General features: G+C 43.0%; 2 protein-coding genes across 10 annotated transcripts in view; one reads left to right on the top strand and one right to left on the bottom strand.

Moving 5' to 3' along the window:
• The window catches only part of CMKLR2 (chemerin chemokine-like receptor 2), a 43176-nt gene extending 38524 nt beyond the window's left edge, over positions 1-4652 (bottom strand). The window contains exon 1 of one of the 2 annotated variants that reach the window (XM_072978376.2): positions 4526-4652. The gene's annotated coding sequence lies outside the window, so the exon portion shown is untranslated. The remainder of the gene's footprint in view (positions 1-4525) is intronic. The other variant, XM_078379588.1, reaches the window with a different exon arrangement.
• Positions 4653-6790: 2138 nt separating this feature from the next.
• ZDBF2 (zinc finger DBF-type containing 2) overlaps positions 6791-25658 on the top strand; it is a 29308-nt gene continuing 10440 nt past the window's right edge. The window contains exons 1-6 of one of the 8 annotated variants that reach the window (XR_013538174.1): positions 6791-6904; positions 11854-11905; positions 12058-12109; positions 16339-16438; positions 17397-17524; positions 20505-20605. Coding sequence is in view for 6 of the 8 variants with exons in the window: in XM_078379564.1 (XP_078235690.1) it covers positions 6873-6878; positions 11854-11905; positions 12058-12109; positions 16339-16438; positions 17397-17524; positions 20875-21319 (783 nt within the window). In the remaining 2 variants the exon portion in view is untranslated. Of the gene's footprint in view, positions 6905-11853; positions 11906-12057; positions 12110-16338; positions 16439-17396; positions 17551-20504; positions 20606-20874; positions 21541-23357; positions 24325-25658 lie in introns of those variants that run through there. The other 7 variants (XM_078379569.1, XR_013538173.1, XM_078379566.1 and 4 more) reach the window with 7 other exon arrangements.

Below are 25658 nucleotides of genomic sequence, written 5' to 3'. Positions count from 1 at the left end.
TGTACATTTTTCTGCCATCAAGTTTAGGCATCCAAGACAGAATGGTCAGATTCTCTCTCATGGCCTCTGACATTTCCATCACTCGTCTAGGTTGTAGGAAGTAGCTCCAGAGCACTTGATACATTTAAGGGGAAAGAGGGGACCTACTCTAGGACGCCTGCTCCTTCTGTGCCAACACCATAGAAGGTCCTAATTCTTTTCAGCTGCACCATGGAAGGCTGGAGAAGCTGAGATTTGTGCTCTGCCCCTTTGTCACTTGCTCAAAGGTCCTTCTAAACACAAGATTTTAAATGCACAATCCTGTGCATCTTTAACTTTGAAGCATGTTCCATTGTATTTGATGGCACTTGCTTCCTGCCAAGTGGTTTAGAACTGTAGTCAAAATTAAGAAGTTGATTTCTGTTTCGTGCATATGAACAACGGCTGAAAATTATAGCCATGAGAAAGTTCACTCACGTTTTCTCTAAGAGCTCTTTGCACCCACAGGGATTCCAGTATGGTACTCTGTACTCTTAACACCCACTTTATCTTTTCCTCTTTTCTTCTAAATGCAAACCAATTTCCCACTCCGAAAATTACCTCTGTTGGTGACTTTTTCCTTTGCACATATAATTTAAGATAATGTTACTTACACTGAACTGTACTCATTCTCTTAAGTGGTGCTTCCTCTCTGATTTCTCTGTTTTCCTTTCTGTTCTCTGTTTTGTTGCTTATTATATACTGCAGTTTTCCCTCCCCGCCCCACTTTTTTTCTTTAGTAGCTGATGCTTCCCTCTAAATTTGACTGCAAGGCCATTAAATTATTTAGGTTGTCATCCAATACTTACTGTCCAGGAGTAAGAACTACTGGACTCAATGTGGTGTACCTGTGATCGGATATGAGAATTGTACTATTAGCATATTTTGTACAGAACTTAATTTTTTATGCACTTGATAGATATTATTTATTATTAGATGCATTTCCATGGTTTCAACAAGACTTGTGTTGTTTGATGCCTTGTATATAGTGGCTGAAATCCTGTTTGAATAGCAGTGTCATATTAGACTGATTATGTCATCAGATTATGTCGACAGTGAGTCGAGCAGAGATGTCCAGCGCTCCGTCTTGCCCGGTGATTTTTGACACCTTTCAGCCTGTCACGCCCGATTCGGTGGCCAAGGTGCTTGATCGCTGCCGTGCCACCACCTCCTCCCTTGACCCTTGCCCGGCCTGGCTAATCAAAGCAGCCAGGCCGATAACAACGGAATGGGCCACTGTAATAATAAATGGGTCTTTCCTTGAGGGCAGGTTTCCTTCTGCCCTCAAGGAAACACTCATTAGGCCCATAAGAAAGAAACCTAGTTTGGCGGCGGACGAAATTGGCAATTATAGGCCCGTCGCCAACGTTTCTTTCATGAGCAAGGTGGTGGAGAGGGTGGTGGCCGACCAGCTTCAAGCTCACTTGGAAGAAACGGATGCCCTGGATCCATTTCAGTCGGGCTTCAGGCCGCGCCACGGAACAGAGACGGCATTGGTCGCCCTGTACGATGACCTACTGAGGGAGGCTGACAGGGGAAAAATTTCTCTGTTAGTCCTTCTCGACATCTCAGCGGCCTTCGATACCGTCGACCACGGTATCCTCCTGGGGAGGCTCTCCAAGCTGGGAATTGGTGACCTGGCGCTTGCCTGGCTCCGTTCCTTCTTGGAGGACCGTCCCCAGAGAGTACAGCTTGGGGAGAGTGTCTCGGCCCCGTGGAGCCTCAATTGTGGGGTTCCACAGGGGTCGATTATCTCCCCAATGCTGTTTAATATCTTTATGAGGCCGCTGGGTGGGGTCATCAGGGGATGTGGAGCGTCGTGTCATCAGTATGCGGATGACACCCAGCTCTACATCTCCTTTACTCCAACTGCAGGTGATGCCGTCCTGTCCCTCCAGCGCTGCCTGGGGACCGTACTGGAATGGATGCAGGAGAACGGGCTGAGGCTGAACCCGGACAAGACGGAGGTCTTGAGGGTGGGTGCCCCCACTGTTGGCGGCTTGGGTGACTCCCTCTCGTTTGGGGGGGTGACTCTTGCCGCAAAGAATGGGGTTCGCAGTCTGGGGATCCATCTGGACCCGGCACTCTCCATGGAGACTCAGGTGGCGTCCGTGGTCCGCACCGCCTTTTTTCATCTTTGGCGGATAGCCCGGCTGCGACCCTATCTCGATGTGGGGGCGCTCACCACCCTGGTCCATGCGCTCGTAATCTCAAGATTAGACCACTGTAACGCGCTCTACGTGGGGCTACCTTTGAGGCTGACGCGGAAACTCCAAGTGGTGCAGAATGCGGCGGCCAGACTCCTAAGTGGAGCTCGAAGATACCATCACATTTCTCCTATTCTGGCCGCGCTGCATTGGCTGCCCATTCGGTTCCGCGTTGACTTCAAAGTTCTGACGCTTACGTTTAAAGCCCTAAACGGTTTAGGGCCTCAATACTTGGCGGAACGCTTACTCCCACCCAGTTCTACCCGTGTCACCCGAGCGAGTCAGGAGGTGAGGCTGAGGAGCCTGACGCCGAGGGAGGCCCGGAAGGAAAAGACAAGAAACCGGGCCTTCTCGGCGGTGGCTCCTCGCCTCTGGAACAACTTACCTCCTGACATTCGCGCAGCTCCCTCGCTGGGTATTTTCAAGAAACAACTGAAAACATGGATGTTTAGGCAGGCCTTCCCCCTTTCTACCTAACACTTTCTTTTTCTGTTATAATATATCCCGTTTCTCGCCATCTTTGGGGAATTTTTTTTTTTAATTCTATCTTAATTTATGTAAATTATTATTTGTGATGTGGTTTGTTATATGTTTCTTTTTTAAATCCATGTTGTAAGCCACCTAGAGTGGTCACAATTGACTAGATAGGCGGGGTATAAATGAAATAAATAAAATAAATAAATAAAAATAGAGATGGGGGTATTTGTATACGAATATGAATATCCACATACAAGGGTCCTAACAAGGGTCTAGCCCCTGGGGCCAGACCGTCCACTCACGTGTCCAGTGGTGGTGGCAGCCTCCCTAGCCGAGCAGAAAGAGAGCGGCACTCCGGGTGTGACTGGAAGGATGAGCAAGGCCGCAGCCGGACACATGAGTGGACCGTCTGGCCCCAGAGACGGGACCCTCATTAAGTCCAGCTGTGCCCCCATCTCTAGTCATCAGCGGTGATATTTTAGAAATAAAACCTTTCCAATTTCTCCCCACCCCCAGCAAAAGTCCAAAGATTTCCGCAGGATCCTTTTTGTTATAAGGAAATTGTTGGGGACCATGGAACAGGAGGGAGTTTTTAATCTCCCTTTTTTTTATTTCCAAAAACATCACCATGACCCTTACAGAATTTCAGCCAATGACTTGTAGCTTTCCAGACAGCAGCTAACACAGTACCACAGTTCACCATATTACACACACAGCTTTTTCTTCTGTCTCCTGCTTTTTCTTAATGCCTCTAAAGTAACAGGTTGCAAGTTCTTTCCAAGCCTTATGCATTCATAACAAAACTACAGCTCTGGCAACATTGCATTTGGCTGACCTGCAAGCTAAACAGCCTGACTCAACTTGTCCAAACAGGAAATATCTTCTAACTCACTTGTGGTACAATTCCTTCAGAAGTTATACACATTTCAACAGTACTTGTTCTCAGATAAGCATGTGCTGGATTTTAGCATCCTTAGATTTATAACCTCACTCATCCCAAAAGTCCAACATGGAAAAAAATTAGATAACAGGACAAGAACACACACAATCCAAACAGTATGTATGTACTGATTTATTTAAATACAACATTTTAACCCTACTTTTCACCTTAAGGAGGATTCAAGATGGCTTGCATTATTAAAAAAAACACAATATTTTAAAGCTAAAAATATTAAGTATACAAATATAAAAATTAAACAAATATATTACAACAGTAAACAAAATCAATACTAAAAACACATTTTAAAAGTTCTTACATGCCATCAAATAATCTCCAATCCATGGAGACTCCGTGAATTGGATGAGAAGGAAAATTTAATGAGAAGGAAAAGACTTGCTGGGAAAAATTGAAGGTAGCAGGAAAGGAGGAAGACCAAAGATGAGATGCACTGACTCCTTAAAGAAAGCCACAAGCTTGAGTTGACAAGACCTGAGCAGGGCTATGGAGGACAGGACATTTTGGAAGTCACTCATTTATAGAGTCACCACAAACTGGAGGTTACCTAACAGGACATAACAAGGAGTCAAAGAGCTACCATGAGTATTCTAGGTGTAGGGGAATTACAGTGTGTGGAGACACCAATTTAAGCATGACAGAAAGATAACCTGATTGCCCCAAATTGACTCTTAAATTAGATGGCTTGGAAAGGATTAGCGACAGTCCATCCCCCCAGGCTGCAAGTGCTGCTGATAAATGCCAGGTCAGTGAAAAGAACACAATCAGCTATACAAATCCTGACTATGGATGAGCACCCTAACTTGGCTTGTAGCACTGAAGCAGGGGGAGGAATGCCCTCATAATAATCTGGAGAAAATGTACTTACTCAGGGTTAACTGCAAATGTCTAACACACGCCTGAGTTGCAGAGCTCTTTTCTTAGTTTTAATCCAATGTGACTGGATATGCACAATGTCACTGTGGGCATATGAGGGGGAGGTACAGATGCAACATCACAGGGTGGGAATGTTCTCCTGAGCTTCCTTCTCCCACCCTTTAAAAAAAATAATCAGAAAGCAGTATAGGAACATCTTGGGACCTGCAAATTTAATTATAGGTTAAGAAAAATAAAACCACCTATCTCCACAAAGGAGAAAGAGAATGAAATTGCAGTTGAGGGAGATCAAGAGGGAGGCAAAAGTGGGGGTATGAGAAAGGAGCAGGCCCTCTTGTGCAGGAAACTCAGGCAGGTAACTGATGAGAAAAACAGGGTGGTATTGCCTGCCAGCTATGGTGCAGGGCACAGTCTTATGCCAACATTCTATTGTTCACGGAGCCTTTCTCCCAGTAAAAGGACCCAAGGCAGCTGAGATATTATGAAAAACAAACGGGCTAAAACTGCAGTGCATTGTAACAGTAACATGCAATTAAATATGGGACAGTATCCATTACATAAAATCAAAAAGTGCCTAATTAGTCAAACCTTGTCTGAACAAGCCTATAGTCAGAACATTCCCTGATATTCTCTTCATATGTCCATCTTAACAGGGAAATCCCATTACTCTTTGATACAACTGAGGACATACAAGTGTGCATCTTTTATGTAATGCCCGAGATATGTGATATTTATGTGATGACTTTTCCGCTGACAGCCTGAGTGATAAACATTCACATATGAAATTTTGGTCTCAATAGGGTACCTTCAGAAGCTTAAAAAACAAACCCTAAACCAATTTATCTGCCACAATTCTAGAAAAAGCAGAAACTATGTAATTACTTCTGAAGAATGATAGCTCTGTTTTAGTATTTATGGACACATAATATCTCAGCTCTGAAAAATCCTGAGCTATTTTTATGTATGTATGTATGTATGTATGTATGTATGTATGTATGTATGTATGTATGTATGTATGTATGTATGTATGTATGTATGTATGTATTTATTTATTGTCATTGTAAGTATATACACAGTATACCCATACAATGAAATTCACAGTTATGAGGTTTGAGGATAAAGTCAAAACCACCAGTCCCTCTTTACCTAACACAGAGAGAGTCACACCTTTCACAAGAACAGCCTGATTCTCAGCTACCTGCAGCACCTTGCGCAAAGTCCAAAGGGGCGCTCAGGCGGAGGTCCCAGGAAGCCCCCCCCCCACCTCCAGGCGCAGCTCGCCTTCCCGGTGCCCCTCCCGCCTGCTTTGGGCTTGGGCACAGCTCTGGGATCCCGGCCGGGCCGGGCGGCTGCTTTTTTATGCCTGCACCCCGCGGTCACCAAGAACAGCAGCGATTGCCTCCAGTCACCCAGCTAGCCTCTCTCAAGCCCACCTGAAGGCCTCCGTCAAGGGCACTGCCGAAGAGAAAAAACGTTTCAGCTGTTTAGCCAGGGAGTCAGATTCCCCCACCGGGCCGCCGCCGCCGCTGCTGCTGCTGCTCCTGCCTCTGCCGCCCCCCCCCCCGGCCTCCCCTCCAGAACCGGATCCCGCCTCCTCTTCCTCGCTCAGTGCCCGGCGGGCAGCAAGGATCGGGGCCCCCGCGGCAGCGCTCAGAGGCGCGGCTCCTGTCCTCCCCTCGCCCTCGAGGAGCCCTGGGGGCAGCTGCTGGCCACCGCCCGAAGCGGCTCCCCTTGGCCTGCGCGAAGGCAAACCGTCTCCCTCTCTCTCTTCCTGTGAGCGGCCCAGGGGAGGGAGGGAAGGACGGGGGTCGGAGAGGGGCCGCCGCCCCAGATACCTTGCCGAGGGAAAGGCGCCGGCAAGCAGAGGCGGCCCTCCCTCCTGAAGGCGCAGCTTCCTCCGGCTCGCTCGCTCTCCCTCCCCACCCACCCTCTTTCAACTCGGGGGTCCGGTCCCGCTCCGTGGGCTCAATGAAGGGGGAGCAAAAACAGGCTCACCCTCCCAGGAAAGGGAGGAAGAGATCCCAGGCCAGAGGCGGCTCTGCCTCCCTCATCCTCCTGCTACAATAGGGTGGCCACAAGGCCTCCACCGCCCCCCCCCCCCGCGGACTCACTCCCACTGACCTACTTACCCACCTACTTACCTACCCACCCAACCCCTTCCTCCCTCCCGCCCCTCTGCAAGGCGCGCTCCTGCCCCACAAGACGCGTAAAAAGCCTCTCTAGGAATTTTGGCCTAAGCGTCGCTTTCTCTGTTCACCCGGAAGAGGAAGTCCCCCGTCGTGCCTTTTGACACTTTTGAGTAGCAGTGGAAAAGGGGGGAGGGAGGGGGGAAAAGAGCCATGGAGGTAAGAAAGAAACGCAGAAAAAAAAGGTGGGCAAATCCGACGAAAGGGAGCCGGCAGCGTAGACGAAAACCCAAGGAGAGGCGCGCAGGATGCCCGCTAGGGTGCCGCTGCCCTCTTTCGCGCGCGCGCGCCCAGAGGAGGGCGGGGCCTCCCGGCTGGTTGTGGAGCGCGCGCTCTTGCTCGCCCGCGCTCACGCACACACACATACACAAACGCGCGCGCCTGCTTCCTTCTCTTCCCACCTCCCCCACCCCCAACGGCTCCTTTGCGACCTTCCTCACAACGGCTTGGTTGCCTTTGTTGCCAGTGGGGCGTGGAGGAAGGAGGGAGGGGATGTCCTCAGAGGGAACGTGGGCTTAATTCATTCCTCCCTTCCCTCCCGGGGCCACCACCATTTTGGCTAGTGCTTCTGCTCGAGAGCAGCCTTGCCAAAAATCTTTCTCTCTCTTGGGGCGCGCACTGTGCCTGCCTCTCAGGCGTGGGTCGAGCGGGGGCTGCATTGGTGTGTGTGTGGGGAGGGAAAGGGCATCTGCCAAGCGCTGTTCATTCCCCGGCCTCTCCCTGGGATGCCGATGCCGCAGTTGCCCTCGATGTTCAGCAGTGCAAGGGCGCCCAGTTCCCCTTCGAGGGCCACTTCCACCTCAGTCCCTTCCATGTCTTCATGTGACTGGATGCGCCCCGCTACCGCTGAAACGGCGTTTTTCAGTTGGAAAGCCAGCATATGGGGAAGAATGGTTCCAGGTCACCCTTTCACGTGACATGGTGGTTTCTTGCAGAGGTGGGAATTTCAAGATGATTTTGGGGGGGGGGGGGAGGAGATGGTTTCCCCTAAAGTAGCCCAGTGGATTTTGGCCAATAGATTATTCTGTGGTCTTCAGGGGCAGTAAAATATCAGCACCTGCAAACATCTCAGAGTATCTGTTTCCAAGTTCCCGTGGTGCAATATTGTTTGGTGTGCACCATTTGCAGACACTGGCAGGAAACTACTGGGGCTGTTTCCTCACATGGAGAAACGGGCATGTATGAGTTGTTCATGTCAGATAAACTATATACAGATTGCATGCTGTTATATGAAGTGATTTATAGGCATGGCATTTTGATTTGCATGAAGCATACATAAGATGTTTCCAGCTGTTTCTGTAGTTTGTCTATATTACCTGATGATATTGGAGAAGAGTATTTTGTTACATCAGTTTCCTTCAGTACATGAATGGATGTTTCCATGGGTGGATGGTAACACAACAAATGCACAATGAGCTAAAAAAGACAGTGAAGGAAGAAGTGGATCTGAAACTAGTGCTAGAGACCTGTAATTTATATTATGAAAAATACACAGTATGCTTTCACTGAAGAGCTGTCTCAAGGACATAAGAGTTTTGTATGATGGGTGCTTGTACAATGATAATCAACGTGCTTATTTAGTAATGTACTCATTCAAGTGGAGTTGCAATGACATTTTGCAATACATCCTCAGGTCCTAACAGGAATGCTTCTATCTCCCCCCCCCCCATACTTACGAAACCATTCCCTATCTTGCCGTACAATGCTTGAAGGCTATGATTAAGGGTTGACCACCAGTCCCAGACTATAAGATCAGATATATTTTCAGATATCCAAGTAGGACAACCTGAATCTCTCCATATAGTATGAAGAGAGAAGTTTGACTTCACAGATCACATTCTAATGGATTAAACTCTTTCCCTGAATGATAACATGTTCCCTAAACACTTGTCATTTCTGTTTTAAAACACTCCAAATGGAAATCCTACACAACTTGCAAATTATTATTATTGTAACTCAGAAGTTCTTGTCAGACCACTATTGCAAGAGATTGAAAAATAAAATGGCCTGCGCAGGAAGAAGGGATTTATTTCTTCATAAGCAAGTGACTCCACAAATGCAGAAGGACATGTTTCGGTAAGCCATTGAGAAAATATGCAGGGTGGGGAGGGGTGTTACTTGCTTATGAAGGGAATGGTTCCTTTTCTTGTGTAGCCCATTTTCTGCTCCAGACCGTTAGACAATCACCCAAGCTTTGGTGATTTGGGGAGCAATTAGAAAGGAGAATGATATTGGTAATCTCCCATTGATACGGTGAATTACAGGTTGTATAGGCCTATTGCTGTGGAATACATCCTGTCTGAAACCATGTGTTCTTTCAAAAACGTGCATGGCTTTTATACCTAATGTGAGTATATGTTATGTATTTTTTCAGACCAGCAGTTGTGTCTGCTCTGTATTGTAAATGTCTTTCTGGTTATATATGAAGGTTACTCATTCTTTTCCACATCGTCTACCACAGAATCTGGTTGTATTGCTGCCAATGACTAAGGATCAAACTGCATGACAGCAGCACAATTGTTTGTTTAAACCCATGTTCTTGTACTGCATTCATGTATAAAAAGTGGGGCATGTTTTAAAGAGCAAAGGTGACATATGTAAGATGAGGAGGAATTAAAACATCCTTTCCCCCATAGCTTTCTTCTCCTGTTCCTTCAGTTACCAGAGTACAGCTGTGGGATGGGGAAAAGAGTTCAGACAACAGGTCTGGGAAATATAAAATGGAAGGGGTCTCGCTCCCCATTGGCTCTTTAAATTTGGGGCTTCCTCTCCATTCTATTGTTGATTGGGGCAGGAGTGCTTTTCTGCTTTCATGTTAGAAACTAGCAATCAGAGTTCACTGAAGATGTAACTGTTTTGAAACAATTTGAAGTGATTCCTTCTTTCCCCCTCCATTTTCTTGAGTGGAAAGTGCTTCCCCCCTCCACTTTCTTTGCAAAAAGCTGCTTTTCCCCTCGCAAAAAGTGGAGGGGGAAAGCAGCTTTTTGCAAAGAAAGCGGAGGGGGAAAGCACTTTCTTCCCAAGAAAGTAGAGAGGGAAAGCAGGAACCAAAGCACTTTGATTCCTGCCTTTCCCCTCCACTTTCTTGCAAAGAAAGAAATTTTGGGTTAGAAAAAGGGGGTATCTTATACATGGGGATGTCTTATACACTGAAAAATATGGTAATTATTGGGATTAAATTGAAGCAGCTGGCTGACTGTCCCTTTAGAGAAGCCTCTTAGTGATCTTTAAGATCCTGAGAAATGGAAAACTTCCATTCAGCTCTCCTTTGAAGGGCAGGGGAGAGGATGTTTTGCATTTTTAAAAATTGTTGCTAAGATACAGTGGTGCCTCGCAAGATGGGCACTCCATTTAACGGCAAATGCGCATTGCAACGAGGTTTTTGCGATCGCAAAAGATCGCAAAACGACGTTTTGAATGGGGGAATTTCGCTGCCCGATGATCAGTTCCCTGTTTTGGGAACCGATTTTCGCTTCCCAATGATTAAAACAGCTGATCGTCGGGTTTTCAAAATGGCCGCCAGGTGCTCAAAATGGCTCCCCGCTGTGTTTAGGAGCCATTTTTCGCTGCATAGGCACCTGAAAATGGCCACCCTTATGGAGGATATTTGCTGGACTGTGAGTTCTTAGCTGATTGGAACACATTAACCAGGTTTTAATGTGTTTCAATGGCTTTTTTATTTTCACTTTACGATGTTTTCGTTCTACAGCTATTTCACTGGAACGAATTAACGTCATAATGCGAGGCACCACTGTACTAGTGATTCTTTGAAAAGGTTTTTCTAAGCCCTGTCAAACTATGAGTGATGCACTGTGTCAGTTAGTAACCATTAAAAATGGAAAGCTTTGTTTACCTTTCCCTCCAAAGGAGAGCCAAGCAGAAATGTTTCATTTTTTAGAGGCAAGATCATCAAGAGGTTTCTCCAAGGGGATAGCCACCCAGTTGCTTAACAGACTTGAGAAATCTTTCCCTTTAAAAGAAAAGGATCTTTTCTTTTAAAGGGAGAAAGGATCCTGATTATGCTAAACAGCATAGCTTGAGATGTGGTATGCTTTCCTTACCCAAAACCACCTGATCCTTGTAGGTGGATGCAAAGATTGCACGACATACTGTACCTTTATGCAACCTTAGCTGACCCTATTTAGCTCAGTCTAGCCCATTCCAATTTGTCATTCTAGCCTAGCCCTTAGTTTCAAGTTGAGATTTTGTTTCCAAAATATATCTGATGTGTTTCTTGAGAACTACAAAGATAGATAACTTGAAATTTATTTATAGGCTGTCAAGAAGCATGGAGACAAATGTGAGTCCTATTTAAAAACAACATCCAACATGAGATGCAGAGAAGGTTGCTTTTCATATGGGTGTAAAGACTGACTAGAAGGGTACACACCTGAGTGTGCATAGTAAATTTCATTTACAGCATTATTTGACAAGTATGAGGGAGTGTAAAGCAGTCCTTACATTACCATGAAATTTGGTTCTGCCTGGCTTCTGCCTAGAATGGAGACAGACACCACGTCTTTTCCTAATCTAAAGATGTTACCTATAGAATCAGAGAGCAAGAACAAATTGTAGCCATTGACACTAGAGAAACTCTTATTGCCTTTAAATAGACTATGAAATCTTTGGGGAAAATCTCAACTTATAAATATTATTTACACAACTCTCCTAAGTAAAAGTTGTGGCTACACAAATTGAATCTTGTTCTATATGGGTTTGGGTTTGCCAGTCTAGAATACAAAAGCAGAAACGGCAATTAAAAGCAGTTGTACATGACATTTCCTAATTCCCCCAAGGTCAGAACTAACATTTCTGATTACTTTGATGGGTTTGTGATTAGATTGTACTGAAATAAAGAAACACCTAGGTTCATCTTGGGCATGGATTGGAATCAGGCTAGAGTACTGTCTGTATGGCATGTGGTGGCTGGGAAATAGCTTGTGCCAGACCGTGCCACAAGAAGTCCAAATTGCAAGCTATTTCCCCTTCTGATTGCATCCTCGGTTAGATAAAGCAAATGTTGAAGTATTCTGAAGCAGTACAGTATTTTGAAGCTGGTAGTATTTTTTGAGCATACTGTTATTTTCACATGTTCAAATTATTGTTTGCATTAATTTTATTTTTGTTTTTTTAGATGTTTGACTGGAATAAGCAAGCTGATGAAACCTCTCCTGCTTCAGCACAAGGTATGCTTAAGTGTGGGGGAAGATACAGGCAGAACATCAACATCTAAATCAAAAGTATATTTATGGCAGGGCAGTAAATAAATGAAAGCTGGAAAGCAAGAATAATTTTTTGAGGGAGTTGTTTTTCTTACCAGTATCTTTTTTCTTTATAGGTATAGAAATAAAAGGTATTGAAGAATCTGTACAGCAGGAAAGTAGTACCAGGTAAGTTAAAGGGGGGTGCAGAATCAAAATGAAGCCGTTTCTTCATACTTTTAACTTAGCAAGCACTTTCAGCTGTGCTCATATTTTTATCTAGAACTTGCAGTGATTAATAAAAACATCTAGTGTAGGCTTCAGTATTCAAGTTACTTAAAAAAAAATCTCTAAGCTTGTGATATGCTTATGTATTATGAATGTATCCGTAATCATGAGTAGCTAGGTTAGATAACCGACCAATCTTGAATAATTGGACACTCTTATTTTATGCAGTCATTTTATTTAGCCATATTATTTTATGTGGTCAGTGCCTCCCCGGTACGTCTTTGAAGGATGCTAGATAAGTCTACCATGCAAGTGACAGGTGAGTTTCAGGTCTGTCACGCAGATGTCAGCTTAGTGTCAGCAACCAGTGTTCTAGCATTTATTTATTTTTTTCATTATAGCAGTTCTTTGAATCAAGAGGCCGCTGTATGGCCAGCAGTCTAGTACCCCTCCAGTTCCTATAAGCTCCTTTATAAGCAGTCCTTCACTTGCCACTCATCTATTAAGGACCATGGTCTTGTCTTCTTAATACTGTATGAACTTCTTTCTTCCAGCATAGAGTTTAGATCAGACAGCATGTTGGATACAAACGTATCTTCCAGAGTGCACTTGGGTTCCCTAAAACTAGGGGGAAAGTATAAAACTGGAAGTGATTGAAATCATAAAGTTGCAGGGCTAGAATGGATGCCAATACTTGAACTCTAGAACAGAAAAACCATCAAATGAATGAATCTTAGTTTTGAAAAATTGATTTATTGGTATAAAACACTGCAGTGGAACACATCTATTTAAAAGGTGAATTACTGTTACAGATGTCTATAAATTGACATTCATCCATCTGTCTGACTGTCTTTCTTTACTCCCTCCCTCCAATTTTTGCAGTAATTAGGTTTCCTTAAATGTAACAGGTTTTCCTAAATGCCGTACCTCCTTCTTTCCTTCCTCTGATTGCATCCTTAGCACTATTCCATCTAGTTAATTTTTATGAGACTGGATTTTGTTTTTGTTTTGGCTTGACCATCTGTGTAATTACATGCTAATGTGGTATCTCTCTTAAAAGCGTAATCTTCCTTCAGTTAATGTTGCCTGGGTTTCCTTCCCTATGTACCATTACAGTCTCAGGTGTCTTCCATGTACTCATCTTAGCTCACTACCCCAATTATATATGAAAATGGATGCCACTTAGCACATCTTGCTATGTTAATGTATGTTATTATGTTGTTACAAAATTGGAAGTATATTTGTGGATAAGAAGGAAAGTTGCACAACAGTGCAAACCCTTTCTCCAGCATCCTTTTATACTGCCATTTCATATCTGAAGAGCTCACCTATTCCTGGGATGGTGAACTTCACAGTTTATGCTCCCTGTGTAGAATGAAACAGCTGTTGCCTCTCTGGCTGTGAGCTTCCTTCTGATTTTATGGTAGTAGAGTCCTTAACCACTCATCTTTTCGCTTCCCAGAGGTTTTGGTCTAGAGGAGGGAGTTGTGAGGAAGAGCCACAGGAAGCCTGATTTGTTTTATTGGAAAAATAGAATGTGAAACAATCTGATCTTAAATAAATGATACTACAGTATAATGTTTAAGATGATTCAAAGACCTTCACATTTTTTCTTATTAATAATTAATCCATATGTTTCTGACGTTCAGATTTAAGTGTTGGTGCTTATGCAGCTAAAATGCAGCTACCAAAACATAAGATGAGAAGTATCCACACACTAGTCTAAGGCCTATGTTTTGCAGAACTACCAAAAATCTTTGCGGAGGGGAATCTGCTAAATCCCCAGCCGGCCCAGCCAGGATTGAACTTGATCTATAGCTCTGAATAACTGGCCTGGATTCTTTTACCTAGTTAATCTTGGCACAAATGGTTTAACTTTTGGAGTTGAATAGATTTAAGTCTAAAAGCCATTGTAGACATTATTGGTTGTATATGGGATTCTGTGACTTGACATGCAACTAATAATGTATATGGTATTTTCTTAACTTGAGGCAATTTCTGTCTCAAAGTTCCTCCATTTTGCATAGCTACACAAGAGGATTATGTCTTCTATCTATGTGAAGAGAATGTAAGACTGGGAGTTGAGAGAATGGAATGGAGAGTCACAGAGGACAGCATGATTGACTGACTAGAACAGTGGAGAAGAGCATTCTACACGGCTTCATCTTATTGCTGATCCCACTTATATTTCATAATTTTGTTATGTAAGGAGAAATGTTGACATGACTGTTGATAAAGTTGCTTTTGTTTAAATGCACAAACCTTGATTGTCCTGACATTCAGAAAAAGGGAGTGGTGATACGTGATCAAAAGTGAATGTTTCTTAAAGGTGGTCTTTCTATGTGAGATTTGGGGGACATACATACCAGTACACCCAGAAGCATTGCAGATCTACTTTCTGGACAATCTTGTCTTAGAATATATTGAAGAATTAGATTACTGTAATCTATTTCATTTAAAAATATTATTAATTAGAAACATTTTAATGGTCTGATATGTGGTACTTATTGCTGGAATTAATTTGCAGAAGTTATGGTGTTTGGCTCTCTGCAATCCCAGACAAATGGTCTATATGAATAATGTAGCATAGTTGTCACTTTTTTTAAAAAAAAATTACCAGCTTTGAGCAGTTTGAAAAGTACTGTATGTTCAGTCTTCAGAGCAGTAAGTCAAAAAATTGCAGTACCAATGATCAAACTAAGATTTTTGAATGATTTGTAGTTCAATCCAGCAAGATATTTAATAATTTAGAAAGTATAATGTTTTAGAACCATAACACCTTCACTCATCTTAGGAAGGGATGAGACAGTAGCTTTTGCCAACTTCTTTTGGAGTTGGATGACAACAAGGGGCAAAACAGCAGCAAATCAGCAAGAAAAAGAAGAGAACAGGAAGTATAATCCCAAAGAAATGAATGTAATAGTTCTTTATAAACAGCTGACATGTTTCAGAGTGAAACATTTCTTAATGAGCTCCAGAGAGGAAGGGTAATATGAAATAGTAATACTTAAGCTATAAAAACTGTTTTAAAATGATAAATCTATAACATGTGTCACATTTCAGTTGTCACATATAAGTATTTGCACATTTTTTATAATCTTGAGTTTTATGATTCAGTTGTTCAGCAGTTATTGACTATAAAGACGTTATTAAAATCTGGATATTTACTTTGAGTTTTTCTGTAAGAGAGGATATTTTGTACATGCTTACATTTAGTGTCAACTTTCTTAAAAGTTTCTGGTCAATAATGTCTGTTTTTCCTCCCGGGAATAAAGGATGTTTGACAAGAGGGAGGAGCTATTTTTAAAGCACACATGCAAATATGTTTTAGTTTTACAATAAAATGTGTATTCCAAGTGTTTCAGAGATTTCTAAAATGAACTTTGAGATCTTTTACATTATTGTGATAGGCTCTTTTTGAACTCTTGAGAACCTTATGGTTTTTAACATTGCTGTATATATTATCTATATTAAGGTTACTGGCATTTTATTTTTATGGCTGTTTTGTTGCTTGTTTTCTTGTTTTGTTTTTATTTTAGTGACTGTTTTATTTTTATATATTTCATTATCCTATATTTTCTATTGGATGCGTCTTATACTTTGATCTCATAAAAGAGCATTTTGCTCTGAAATAGGTTAGCTGTTTACACAGTAAATGATTGTGATATACTATTTCATTTGGCAGTGGACTTCCTGTTCTCTTCTTTGCCTTTCTCTCTGGTGATGGGCCTGGCCAAAACTTTTGTAGGGTCTTGCTAAAGGAAATCTTTTGACTCCTTGTTATTGGCCAAAGTCCTGTTGGATGTTTACACACAAATAAAAGGAATTGGAGAAGTTGCAATACCTAATTGTTGCTAGTTGATGAAACACCAGGTACACAGTCAGAATCATAGCCAGGCATGCAAGCAATAAGTGCCTGGCATCTTCTGAATTAACCCTGTCAATTTCTTTGTCTCTTCTTGCTTCTGTGTAAATATCCTATAGGCTTCTGGCATTTATTTGAGATTTATAGCCTGCATAATTATGTAGTGATTGCGACTTCATTCCTTTTTGGATAAATGTCAGTGAATTTTGTTTTGAGTATTCTTTAATAGGATCCGTTTTAATATTTGGGTACAATAGCTTGCAAGTCTCATAAGTTTTTCCCTCCTCTGAAAACAGGTGAATGAATCAACATTTCTGTTTTTCAGTTTGAGCATACAAGGACCAGAGCTGTCTGGGCTTCCGGTTATGCAGAGCAGGCAAGGCTATTGCAGTTGCTGCCATGTGCACTACAATAATCTTGAACAGGTATGAGAGTAAGGGCAGAATTTTCTCTCTCATTATGGGAATATCAGTTTCCATTATGTGTTGAAATTTGATCAGATTCTAATCCACTAGGATGTTTCTGAAAACGTGAAAATAAAGAATAGGAAGGGGTTGTTTCTTGAGTACTGTTTCATGTCTATAACACAACTGGCAGAATTGTCAGGCATATTATAATGAGTGGAAATTGTGGTTCAGATAAAAGAACAGAATCACAATGTGAATATTAAGTGTAGAAGTCCTCAAGCTAAATTGTTGAGAGAAGCTGCACACCTGTCCACTGCAGCTATGAGAAGAGGTGGCATATGTGGCTAATAGAACCAATAGACAAGGAGACCCTATGTGTTGGAGCCATTGAATAAGAGCTGGAGAATTATGGCTTGTGAGAAGCACATTACTTAGGATTTTCTTCATACAACTCCAGCATACTTGCAGTATACTTTGGGAACATTGGAATATAGTAGGTATAAAAGTGAGATATGGCCTCAGGAAAAAGCATTACTTCCCTGTGCTACCCAAAGTATAGCAATTGGCAGAACTGCAAGGAAAGTAACCTCTTCCTGTGAAAGAGCCTTGTGTGACAACTTGCTTCCCATTCTCAGAGGGCTGTAGGGCATGGGAGGATGCCTTGGTGGTATCTGGCCACAAATAATGCAGAAAGCCCCCAAAAGGTGACATAGTGGCCAATGTCCCCACTTCAGTGAAAAGGTCAGCCATCCCTGTTCGTTACCTTGGTTGGGAAAGGAAATGAAGAAAAAGAGAAAATCATCAGATGTGTGTACCACTAACATCTTTCAAATTCATCTTCTAATTAATTTTCCCTTCATCTTCTCATTCATCTTCCTGTTTTGGCAGCTGTCCTGAATGATGTGTATTCTAATAAAATCAGTGATTAAGTTTGAGCAACTGTTTACTATGAAGCACTTTTTCTTCCCTTCTTCAGCATGTCTACAGTTCCCAGCACAGACATTTTGCCACTTACTGCAGGAACCGTATGGGTACAACTAGTCTTATGGAACGCTTCTTGCAAGATGTTTTGCAGCATCATCCCTACAGATACCAAGACAACAGGTAGAAAATTGGGTTTGGTGGCTTATGTGAGTGTTTTATAATATCTATTCATTGTAGACCATCTTAGTGTAAACATGGCCCATCTGATTAAATTGTGTAGTGTGATATAGCTTGCATCTTTTTTTCATTTTGGTATTGTCTTCATATCATCTGTAGCCAATGTTCTAAAAGTATATGTTGAAATTCTGAGCTAAGGTGCACACATAGGTTTAATAGAGATGTAGGAAAGCAGTCTATGGGAGCTTTCTGTTTAATTGATTAATAAGAGTGAGTGAACTTGTCTGTTTCCTTTTTTGTCAGTAGCACTGTCATTTTTAAAAGTATAAACTTGTGCCAACTCTGCATGAGTAGTCTTAAACATGTTTTTTTTCTACATGTGAACATTTGCAGTATTCCTTTAATATACACATTTTCCAAGTAGTTTTCCCTAATATATTCCCCTTTGTGTGCAATTTTGCCTAAATGTGTGTTTGTGTACACATTTTTATTGAGCAATTTAGAGAGGTACAGAAAGTGAAGGATAATTCTATTGCTGTGTATTCTTGAAGGCTTTCATGGCTAGAATCCAATGGTTGTTGTGGGTTTTTCGGGCTGTTTGGTTATGTTCTGGAAGTTGTTCTTCCTAACATTTCGCCAGTCTCTGTAGCCAGCATCTTCAGAGGACAGGAGCTAGAATTCTTGCTCAATGGCTTCAGGGAAGCCATTGAAATACACAAACACCAGCAGAGCTTCAACAGAAAAGAAGAAAGTCTAAAAATCAACAAAGCCTGGCTCCCAGCACTGAACAATACAGCCTGCAAGAAGGTCAGTGAACTCTACCCAGCCACAAGGACTGGTGATCACTGCACACAAAAGCCAATAACACCCATCAATCACAGTAACAGATAATCTCCCCCCCCCATCACAACAAAACACCAATAACAAAAAACACCCTGATCACAGGAAATACCCAATCTACTGAAAAGAACAAAAACCTTGATCCCATAGCTACAAATGCTCAACAATCCCACACACTACACGAGAACACAGACAAGAGTTCTAACTCCTGTCCTCTGAAGATGCTGGCCACAGAGACTGACGAAATGTTAGGAAGAAAAACCTCCAGAACACGGTCAAACGGCCCGAAAAATGTACAACAAGCAATTCTGTTTCTGTTTGTGTATTAGTTCAGGAAGTGCAGAGTACGAGATAAACACATGTTGCCCCATTATTATTAATTAATCTTTTGTATATCTCTAGACTACATAAAATTGTGTAACAGTTGCTCAATTTTATTATTGTTTAGCTGTCACTTTGCATTTTATCTTACACATTATTTTATAAATTGGAGATTGAAGTCCTGTCACCCAGTAAAGGTGAAATAAGTAATATACAAGTAATTATGGGCAGAGGAAGGTACAGCATTGGCACTGTAGCAGTTAAACCTAGAAGAACAGGGGACATATGATCGAAGGCTGTGCCTTGTTCTAGCTCTGTTGCCAGTAGCCAGACTCGAAGTAACTCACTGAGCCAAAATTCCACTCTATCCTTGATGTGGTTAAATGGCAGATCTGCCTTGAATAAAGCCCAACTTATTCTAGACCTGATCTTGGAGGAAGCAGCGGATCTGGCCTGTATCACCCAGATCTGGGTGGGTGCAGAGGGTTGTATAGCCTTCTCATTAATTTGCCCACCCAGATATTCCATCCAACACCAAGGTAGACTGCAAGGGGAGTTGCCACTATTTATAAAAACATCTTGGAGGTTGTTAGGCTCTCTGCCTTGACAATCCCAGGCCTAGAGGCTTGTCATGTGTCGGTGGGGGCCAGGGATGGATTTGGGATGGTACTAGTCTACCATGTTCCCCATGATCTAGCACTCTCCTTTCTGGAGCTGATTGGCTTCGTCTCGGTGGTGGCATTAAAGTCCCCCAGGCTCCTTGTCCTGGGGAATTTCAACATCCATGCTGAGATTGGGGCCACAGGTCCAGCTCTTGAGTTCTTGGAAACCATGGCTTTCTTGGACATGTCCCAATTTGTCAGTGGTCCCACCCATGTGACGGGTCACACATCAGACCTGATGTTCTCAACTGGACAGGGAGAGAGTAATCTGAGCCTGACTGGCTTGGTGTCAGTCCATCTTTCATCGTCAAACCACCATCTCTCAGAGGCACCCCCCCCCAGTGGGGAGCTGGGACCTATTAAGATGGTCTACCCTGTTTGATCCGTTGGTTTCTAAGATGCAATGTGGGGGATACCAGCTGATTTAGTTGGCATTCCTGGTGAAGTTCTGGTGGATGGATGGTATGCCTCAGTTGAGGTCGACAGAGTGCTTGATCGCTGTAGGGCCACCACATCTTCCTTAGAGCCTAGCCTGGCCTGGCTCTTCAAAGTGGCCAGACCATTTAACAATGCAGTGGCTACAGCTATTATTAATGGGTCTCTCCTTGAGGGTCGGGTCCCCCTTGCCCTGAAGGAGAGGCTTATTTAGGCCAACTCGTAAAAAGCCCAACTTGGCGGCGGACAGTATTAACAACAATAGACCCATCACCAACATTCCTTTTATCAGCAAGCTAGTGTAGAGAGTAGTGACTGACAAGCTTCAGGCACTTCTGGAGGAAACCAGTGCCCTCGATCCATTCCAGTCCGGGTTCAAGCCATGTCATGGCACGTAGATGGCATTGGTTGCCCTGCAAGATGACCTTTTGAGGGAGACAGATAAGGACAAAACATTCTTGTTGGTCCTCCTCGGCCTGTCAGTGGCCTTTGATACCATCAACCACGGTATCCTCCTGGGGAGGCTCTCTGAGTTGGGGATTGGAGGCCTGGCCTTGGTCTGGCTCTGGTCCTTTGTAGAAGACCATCCCCAGAGAGTACAGCTTGGGGAGATGCTGTCTGCTCCGTGAACTCTCAATTGTGGAGTCCCACAGGTTGATCATCTCACCAATGCCACCAATATGTGGATGACACCCAGCTCTATCTCTCCTTCCATCCTTCTGCAGCGGATGCTGTCCCGTCGCTTGAGCGCTGCCTGGACGCCGTGCTGAGGTGGATGAGGGACAATAGACTGAGGCTGAGCCTGGACAAGACGGAAATCCTGCGGGTGGGAGCCCCTAGTGTCTGCAGTCTGGGAGCTTCCCTCTCTTTTGGGGGGGGGGCACTCTTCCTGCAAAGGATGAGGTTCGCAGCTTGGGTATACTCCTGGACCCAGCACTATCAGTGGAATCTCAGATAGCATATGTGGTCTGTTCCGCCTATTTTCATCTAAGCGGATTGCCCAGCTACATCCCTACCTTGACACCAGGTCCCTCCCCATGCTGGTTCAAGCATTGGTAGTCTCTAGATTAGACTATTGTAATGCTTTCTATGTAGGCTATCCATGGGGCTGCTACAGAGACTTCAGCAGATCCAGAACTTGGCGGCTGGATTATTGAGTGGGGTAAGGAGACGTCAACACATTTTCCCTACTCTGGCTGCCCTGCACTGGTTACCTGTCCGTTTCTGTGCCAGCTTTAAGGTGATGGTGTTAATCTATAAGGCCCTAAAGGGTTTAGGACCTCAGTATCTAGCAAAATGCCTCCTTCCAACTAGATCTGCCTGTCCTATAAGATCATCTCAGGCTGGGTGGTTGAGAGTTTCAACCCCAAGAGAGGCCTATAAAACGATGACCAGAAATCGGACCTTCTTGGCAGTCGCTCTGCAACTTTGGAATAGTCTCCCATCCAAAATTCTCCTGAGCCCTTCACTAGGAACTTTCAAAAGATTACTAAAAACATGGCTGTTTAGGCCGGCCTTTCCGGACTCTGGAACATCTTAGTACAGTGCAGCTTTTAATAACTATACATTCAACCCTTCACCATGCCTTTATTGTTTTAATTTTTTATTTTTATTAGTGTTGCACTTTGTTTTAGTTGTTAATTGGTTATTTATATAGTTGTTTTGTAATGATGGTATTTGTAAACCGCCCAGAGTGGCTTTGGTAGCTAGATGGGTGGTATAAAGATCAAATAAATAAATAAAATCTATGCAAATCCTGAATTACTAATGTCAGGTAATTTTTTTGCATATTGGTAGAATTTTAATGCACATATTCAGTTAATATCCATTTGGAAAGTGATGAGAGCCCTGTGCTCCACCAATCTGTTGTTTGTATGCTCCCCAAAGAAAAATATGTTTGTACTCAATTCTTTTTTTAAAATATTTTTACAAAAAGCAGGGAGATTACACTACTTGGAAGTGCAGTTCCCTTGTAAAAGAAGGTATTGCTCCCAACTAATCCCCCCCCAAAGAAACCCACAACCAACCAAACCATGGCCAGTATCCTATTATTTGGGCTAGCATAAGAAAAATATTATAAATTGTAGCAGCAAATTGCTGCTAGTTAATGTCGTTTCTGGGGATGTGCCATTCATTGGGGGCAGCTTGGAGGGAGATGGCTCAAAATACCAGAATTCTGCATATTGGGAGTTCCACCTTTCAGACCCACACCTAAATTGTGCTCACTTGAACAAAGCTTAGGCTTGAAGGCTTTATGGCCTATGATAGACCAAGCTCAGCCTGTCCTAGATCATGAAGCCTTCACTCTATTCCTTGTCATGTGCTAGTTGTGTGACTTGGTGCTCACTGAGAAATATAAGCAACAGGTCATTAATGACGGGCCATTTGCCAATGCAGTTTATGCCATTGCACATATGCTGACATAAATAATCAATAAGATTCTGACACCAGCTCTTAAAAACTGGAAATGTTTAGAACTAAAATAAAATTAGAAAAAGGTGACTGGTCACTTCTTGTTTCATCTTGGGCTAGTGTGGGGATGTAAAAATGGCCATTGAAGTCCATTCATGCCTACATTTCAATGTCCTTACAAGGTCGTAGTATGAAGAATGAAGAAAAGTGACTACAGTACTTAATTTTTGTTTCATAAGAGATAAGAGCATAAGATACTTTGGTTAAGATCCTACTAGTGTTCATGTAAGGTTTGCATAACTTGCTACTGCTAATTCATGAGATGTCAGAACATGTCTCAATCATGTGCATGATTATACTGTATGCCTGATTTCCTAACTGAGATGTGTCACGTCACCTCATCAGTTAGCCAAAGTTAGGTGCAGCAAGGTATGCAAACCTATTGTGAACAGCAATAGATTCCAGCTATAGCCTGTCTAACTTCAACTTTAGAGTCACTGACCACTGTGCTTTGGAACAGTGTCATATTTCAGTTAACAAAGTGTAAGTAAAAAGAAAAGTTTTATACAGTAAAATATCCTTGATGAATAAATGTGTTTAAGGACCAGAAAATAATAGAAAGACACCATAATCAAACAGTTTGCTTGGTTCATTTAGGCCAAGAATAATTTCTTTTTGCATTGATAATCAACCATATTTTATTGATAGTTGAGTTGTTATGACCAGGTATTACTATGTCTACCGTACAATTGCACTCATTTCACATGCTAGCAAGGTTATGCTCAAAATCCTCCAAGACAGGCTTCAGCAGTATGTGGACTGAGAACTCCCAGAAGTACAAGCTGGATTTCGAAGGGGCAGAGGAACTAGAGACCAAATTGCTAACATGCACTGGATTATGAAAAAAGCCAGAGAGTTCCAGAAAAACATCTACTTCTGCTTCATTGACTATGCAAAAGCCTTTGACTGTGTGGACCACAGCAAACTATGGCAAGTTCTTAAAGAAATGGGACTGCCTGAGCACCTTATCTGTCTCCTGAGAAATTTGTATGTGGGACAGGAAGCAACAGTTAGAACTGGATATGGAGCAATTGATTGGTTCAAAATTGGGAAAGGAGTACGACAAGGCTGTATATTGTCTCCCTGCTTATTTAACTTATATGCAGAATACATCATGCGAAAGGCTGGACAGAATGAATCCCAAGCTGGAATTAAGACTGCCAGAAGAAATATCAACAACCTCAGATATGCAGATGATACCACTCTGATGTCAGAAAGTGAGGAGGAATTAAAGAATCTCTTAATGAGGGTGAAAGAGGAGAGGGCCAAAAATGGTTTGAATCTCAACATCAAAAAAAAAAAAAAAAAAAAAAAACTAAGATCATGGCCATTGGTCCCATCACCTCGTGGCAAATAGAAGGGGAAAATATGGAGGCAGTGACAGATTTTACTTTTTTGGACTCCATGATCACTGCAGATGGTGGCAGCAGCCACGAAATTAAAAGGCGCCTGATTCTTGGGAGGAAAGTGACGACAAATCTCAACAGCATCTTAAAAAATAGAGACATCAACTTGCTGACAAAGGTCTGCATCATCAAAGCTATGGTTTTTCCACTAGTGATGTATGGAAGTGAGACCTGGAGCATAAAGAAGGCTGACCGCTGAAGAATTGATGCTTTTGAATTGTGGTGCTGGAGGAGACTCTTGAGAGTCCCCTGGACTGCAAGGAGAACAAACCTATCCATTTTGAAGGAAATCAACCCTGAGCGCTCACTGGAAGGCCAGATCCTGAAGCTGAGGCTCCAATACTTTGACCATCTGATGAGAAGAGAAGACTTTCTGGAAAAGACCCTGATGTTGGGAAAGTGTGAGGGCAAGAGGAGAAGGGGACGACAGAGGACGAGATGGATGGACAGTATCACCGAAGCTACCAACATGAATTTGACCCAATTCCAGGAGACAGTAGAAGACAGGAGGGCCTGGCGTGCTCTGGTCCATGAGGTCACGAAGAGTCAGACACAACGACTAAACAACAACAAATACTATTCAGGCATTGGTAGTAGATATATGCCATCCAATACGTATATGAGAAAGAACATAGAGATAGGATATTTGTATTCATGTGCAAATACAAATATCTTGGACCCAGGTGAGCAGGAAGCCCAGTCACACGTTCCCGAACCTACCTGTCCTGTTACAGGTCACCATGTGGGGCTGGCATCCTGCTTTTTGCACCAATCCTAGACATAGCCCGGCTGCCACATCTCCACCTCCCTGCGTTGCTCGTCACTCCATCCAGGAGGTGGAAAGAAGAGCCTCCCTGCTCAGCTGCCTAGTGGCAAGCAGCACAGGGAAGCAGAGAGGTACCAGCCAGGCTAAGTTTGGAATTGGTGCAACAAGCAGAATGCTGGCCCCATGCACAACGTGGCAACCCATAACTGGATGGATCGGTTTGGGGAGGTGGGACTGGACTTCCCAGCCATCTGGGTCTGAGATATAAATACAAATACCCCAGCAGTATAAAAGAAATGTTAAGGAGATATTTAGCCAGAGTAACCCCTGATGGAAGTGTGCACAGTGTTCCAACAGTATGTGCTTATGTAAAGATACACAAAAGATTGGGTTGTGTATCTTTCAAAAATGATACATCCCCTGGGAAATGCCCACACAAGACTGTTCAGAAAAATGCTATACTGAATGAATTAACAAGTTTTAAGAATCAGGTTGCATAAGAACTATGTGGATAACTCTCAGTGGGACACCTTATCTAAGTAAATCATTTAAACGGAGTTTCTTGGTGTCGAACTCACCATTTGAATCAGTAGTCAATGAGTCACTGATTTAAACCAGTAATTCAAAAATTGATAGGAATCAATCAGCCTATGTTCTTCCCTTGCCTTTGTTAATGTGCTAAGAGTAACTGCTTGTATATTTAACACATTCATCAAAGGCATTTGAAATCAAGATAGTACTTGTATTACAGATAACAAATAGGCCTTCCTTTTGCATATCCTAAATTTTCTAGAATGATGGATATAACCAGTTTTCTGGTAGTTTACTTCAGGTATCTGTTCTGTTTGGCTTAATTCTTTACATTGCCGTACCATCTAGAACAGTGGTTCCCAACCTAGGGTTGCCAGGTGTTCTTGGCTTACAACTCCCAAAAATCCTGACTAGTACAGCTGGTGGTGAAGGCTTCTGGGATTTTAGTCCAAGAACATCCGGTGACCCAAAGTTGGGAACCATTGATCTAGAATAACTCTGTGCACTTTGCGGCCTGTTTGGCTAGCACAACCCTGCAAGCAAATGAGCCTGTCCCTCGGTTTTACACAGAAAATAGGGTGAGGTGGACCCAGGGCAAAGGCATGAATGCCATTCCAGACCCGTTCCCTTGTTTATCAGAAGATGGTAGTGATGAGGGAGCAGAAGGTAAGTGCTAGCTGGAACCAGCATTGAAGGACCAGAGA

This window comes from Pogona vitticeps, chromosome 1, assembly GCF_051106095.1.
Source record: "Pogona vitticeps strain Pit_001003342236 chromosome 1, PviZW2.1, whole genome shotgun sequence".
NCBI lineage: Eukaryota > Metazoa > Chordata > Lepidosauria > Squamata > Agamidae > Pogona > Pogona vitticeps.
The sequence above is the reverse complement of the archived record's forward strand: the minus strand, read 5'-3'. Positions and strand labels throughout refer to the sequence as shown.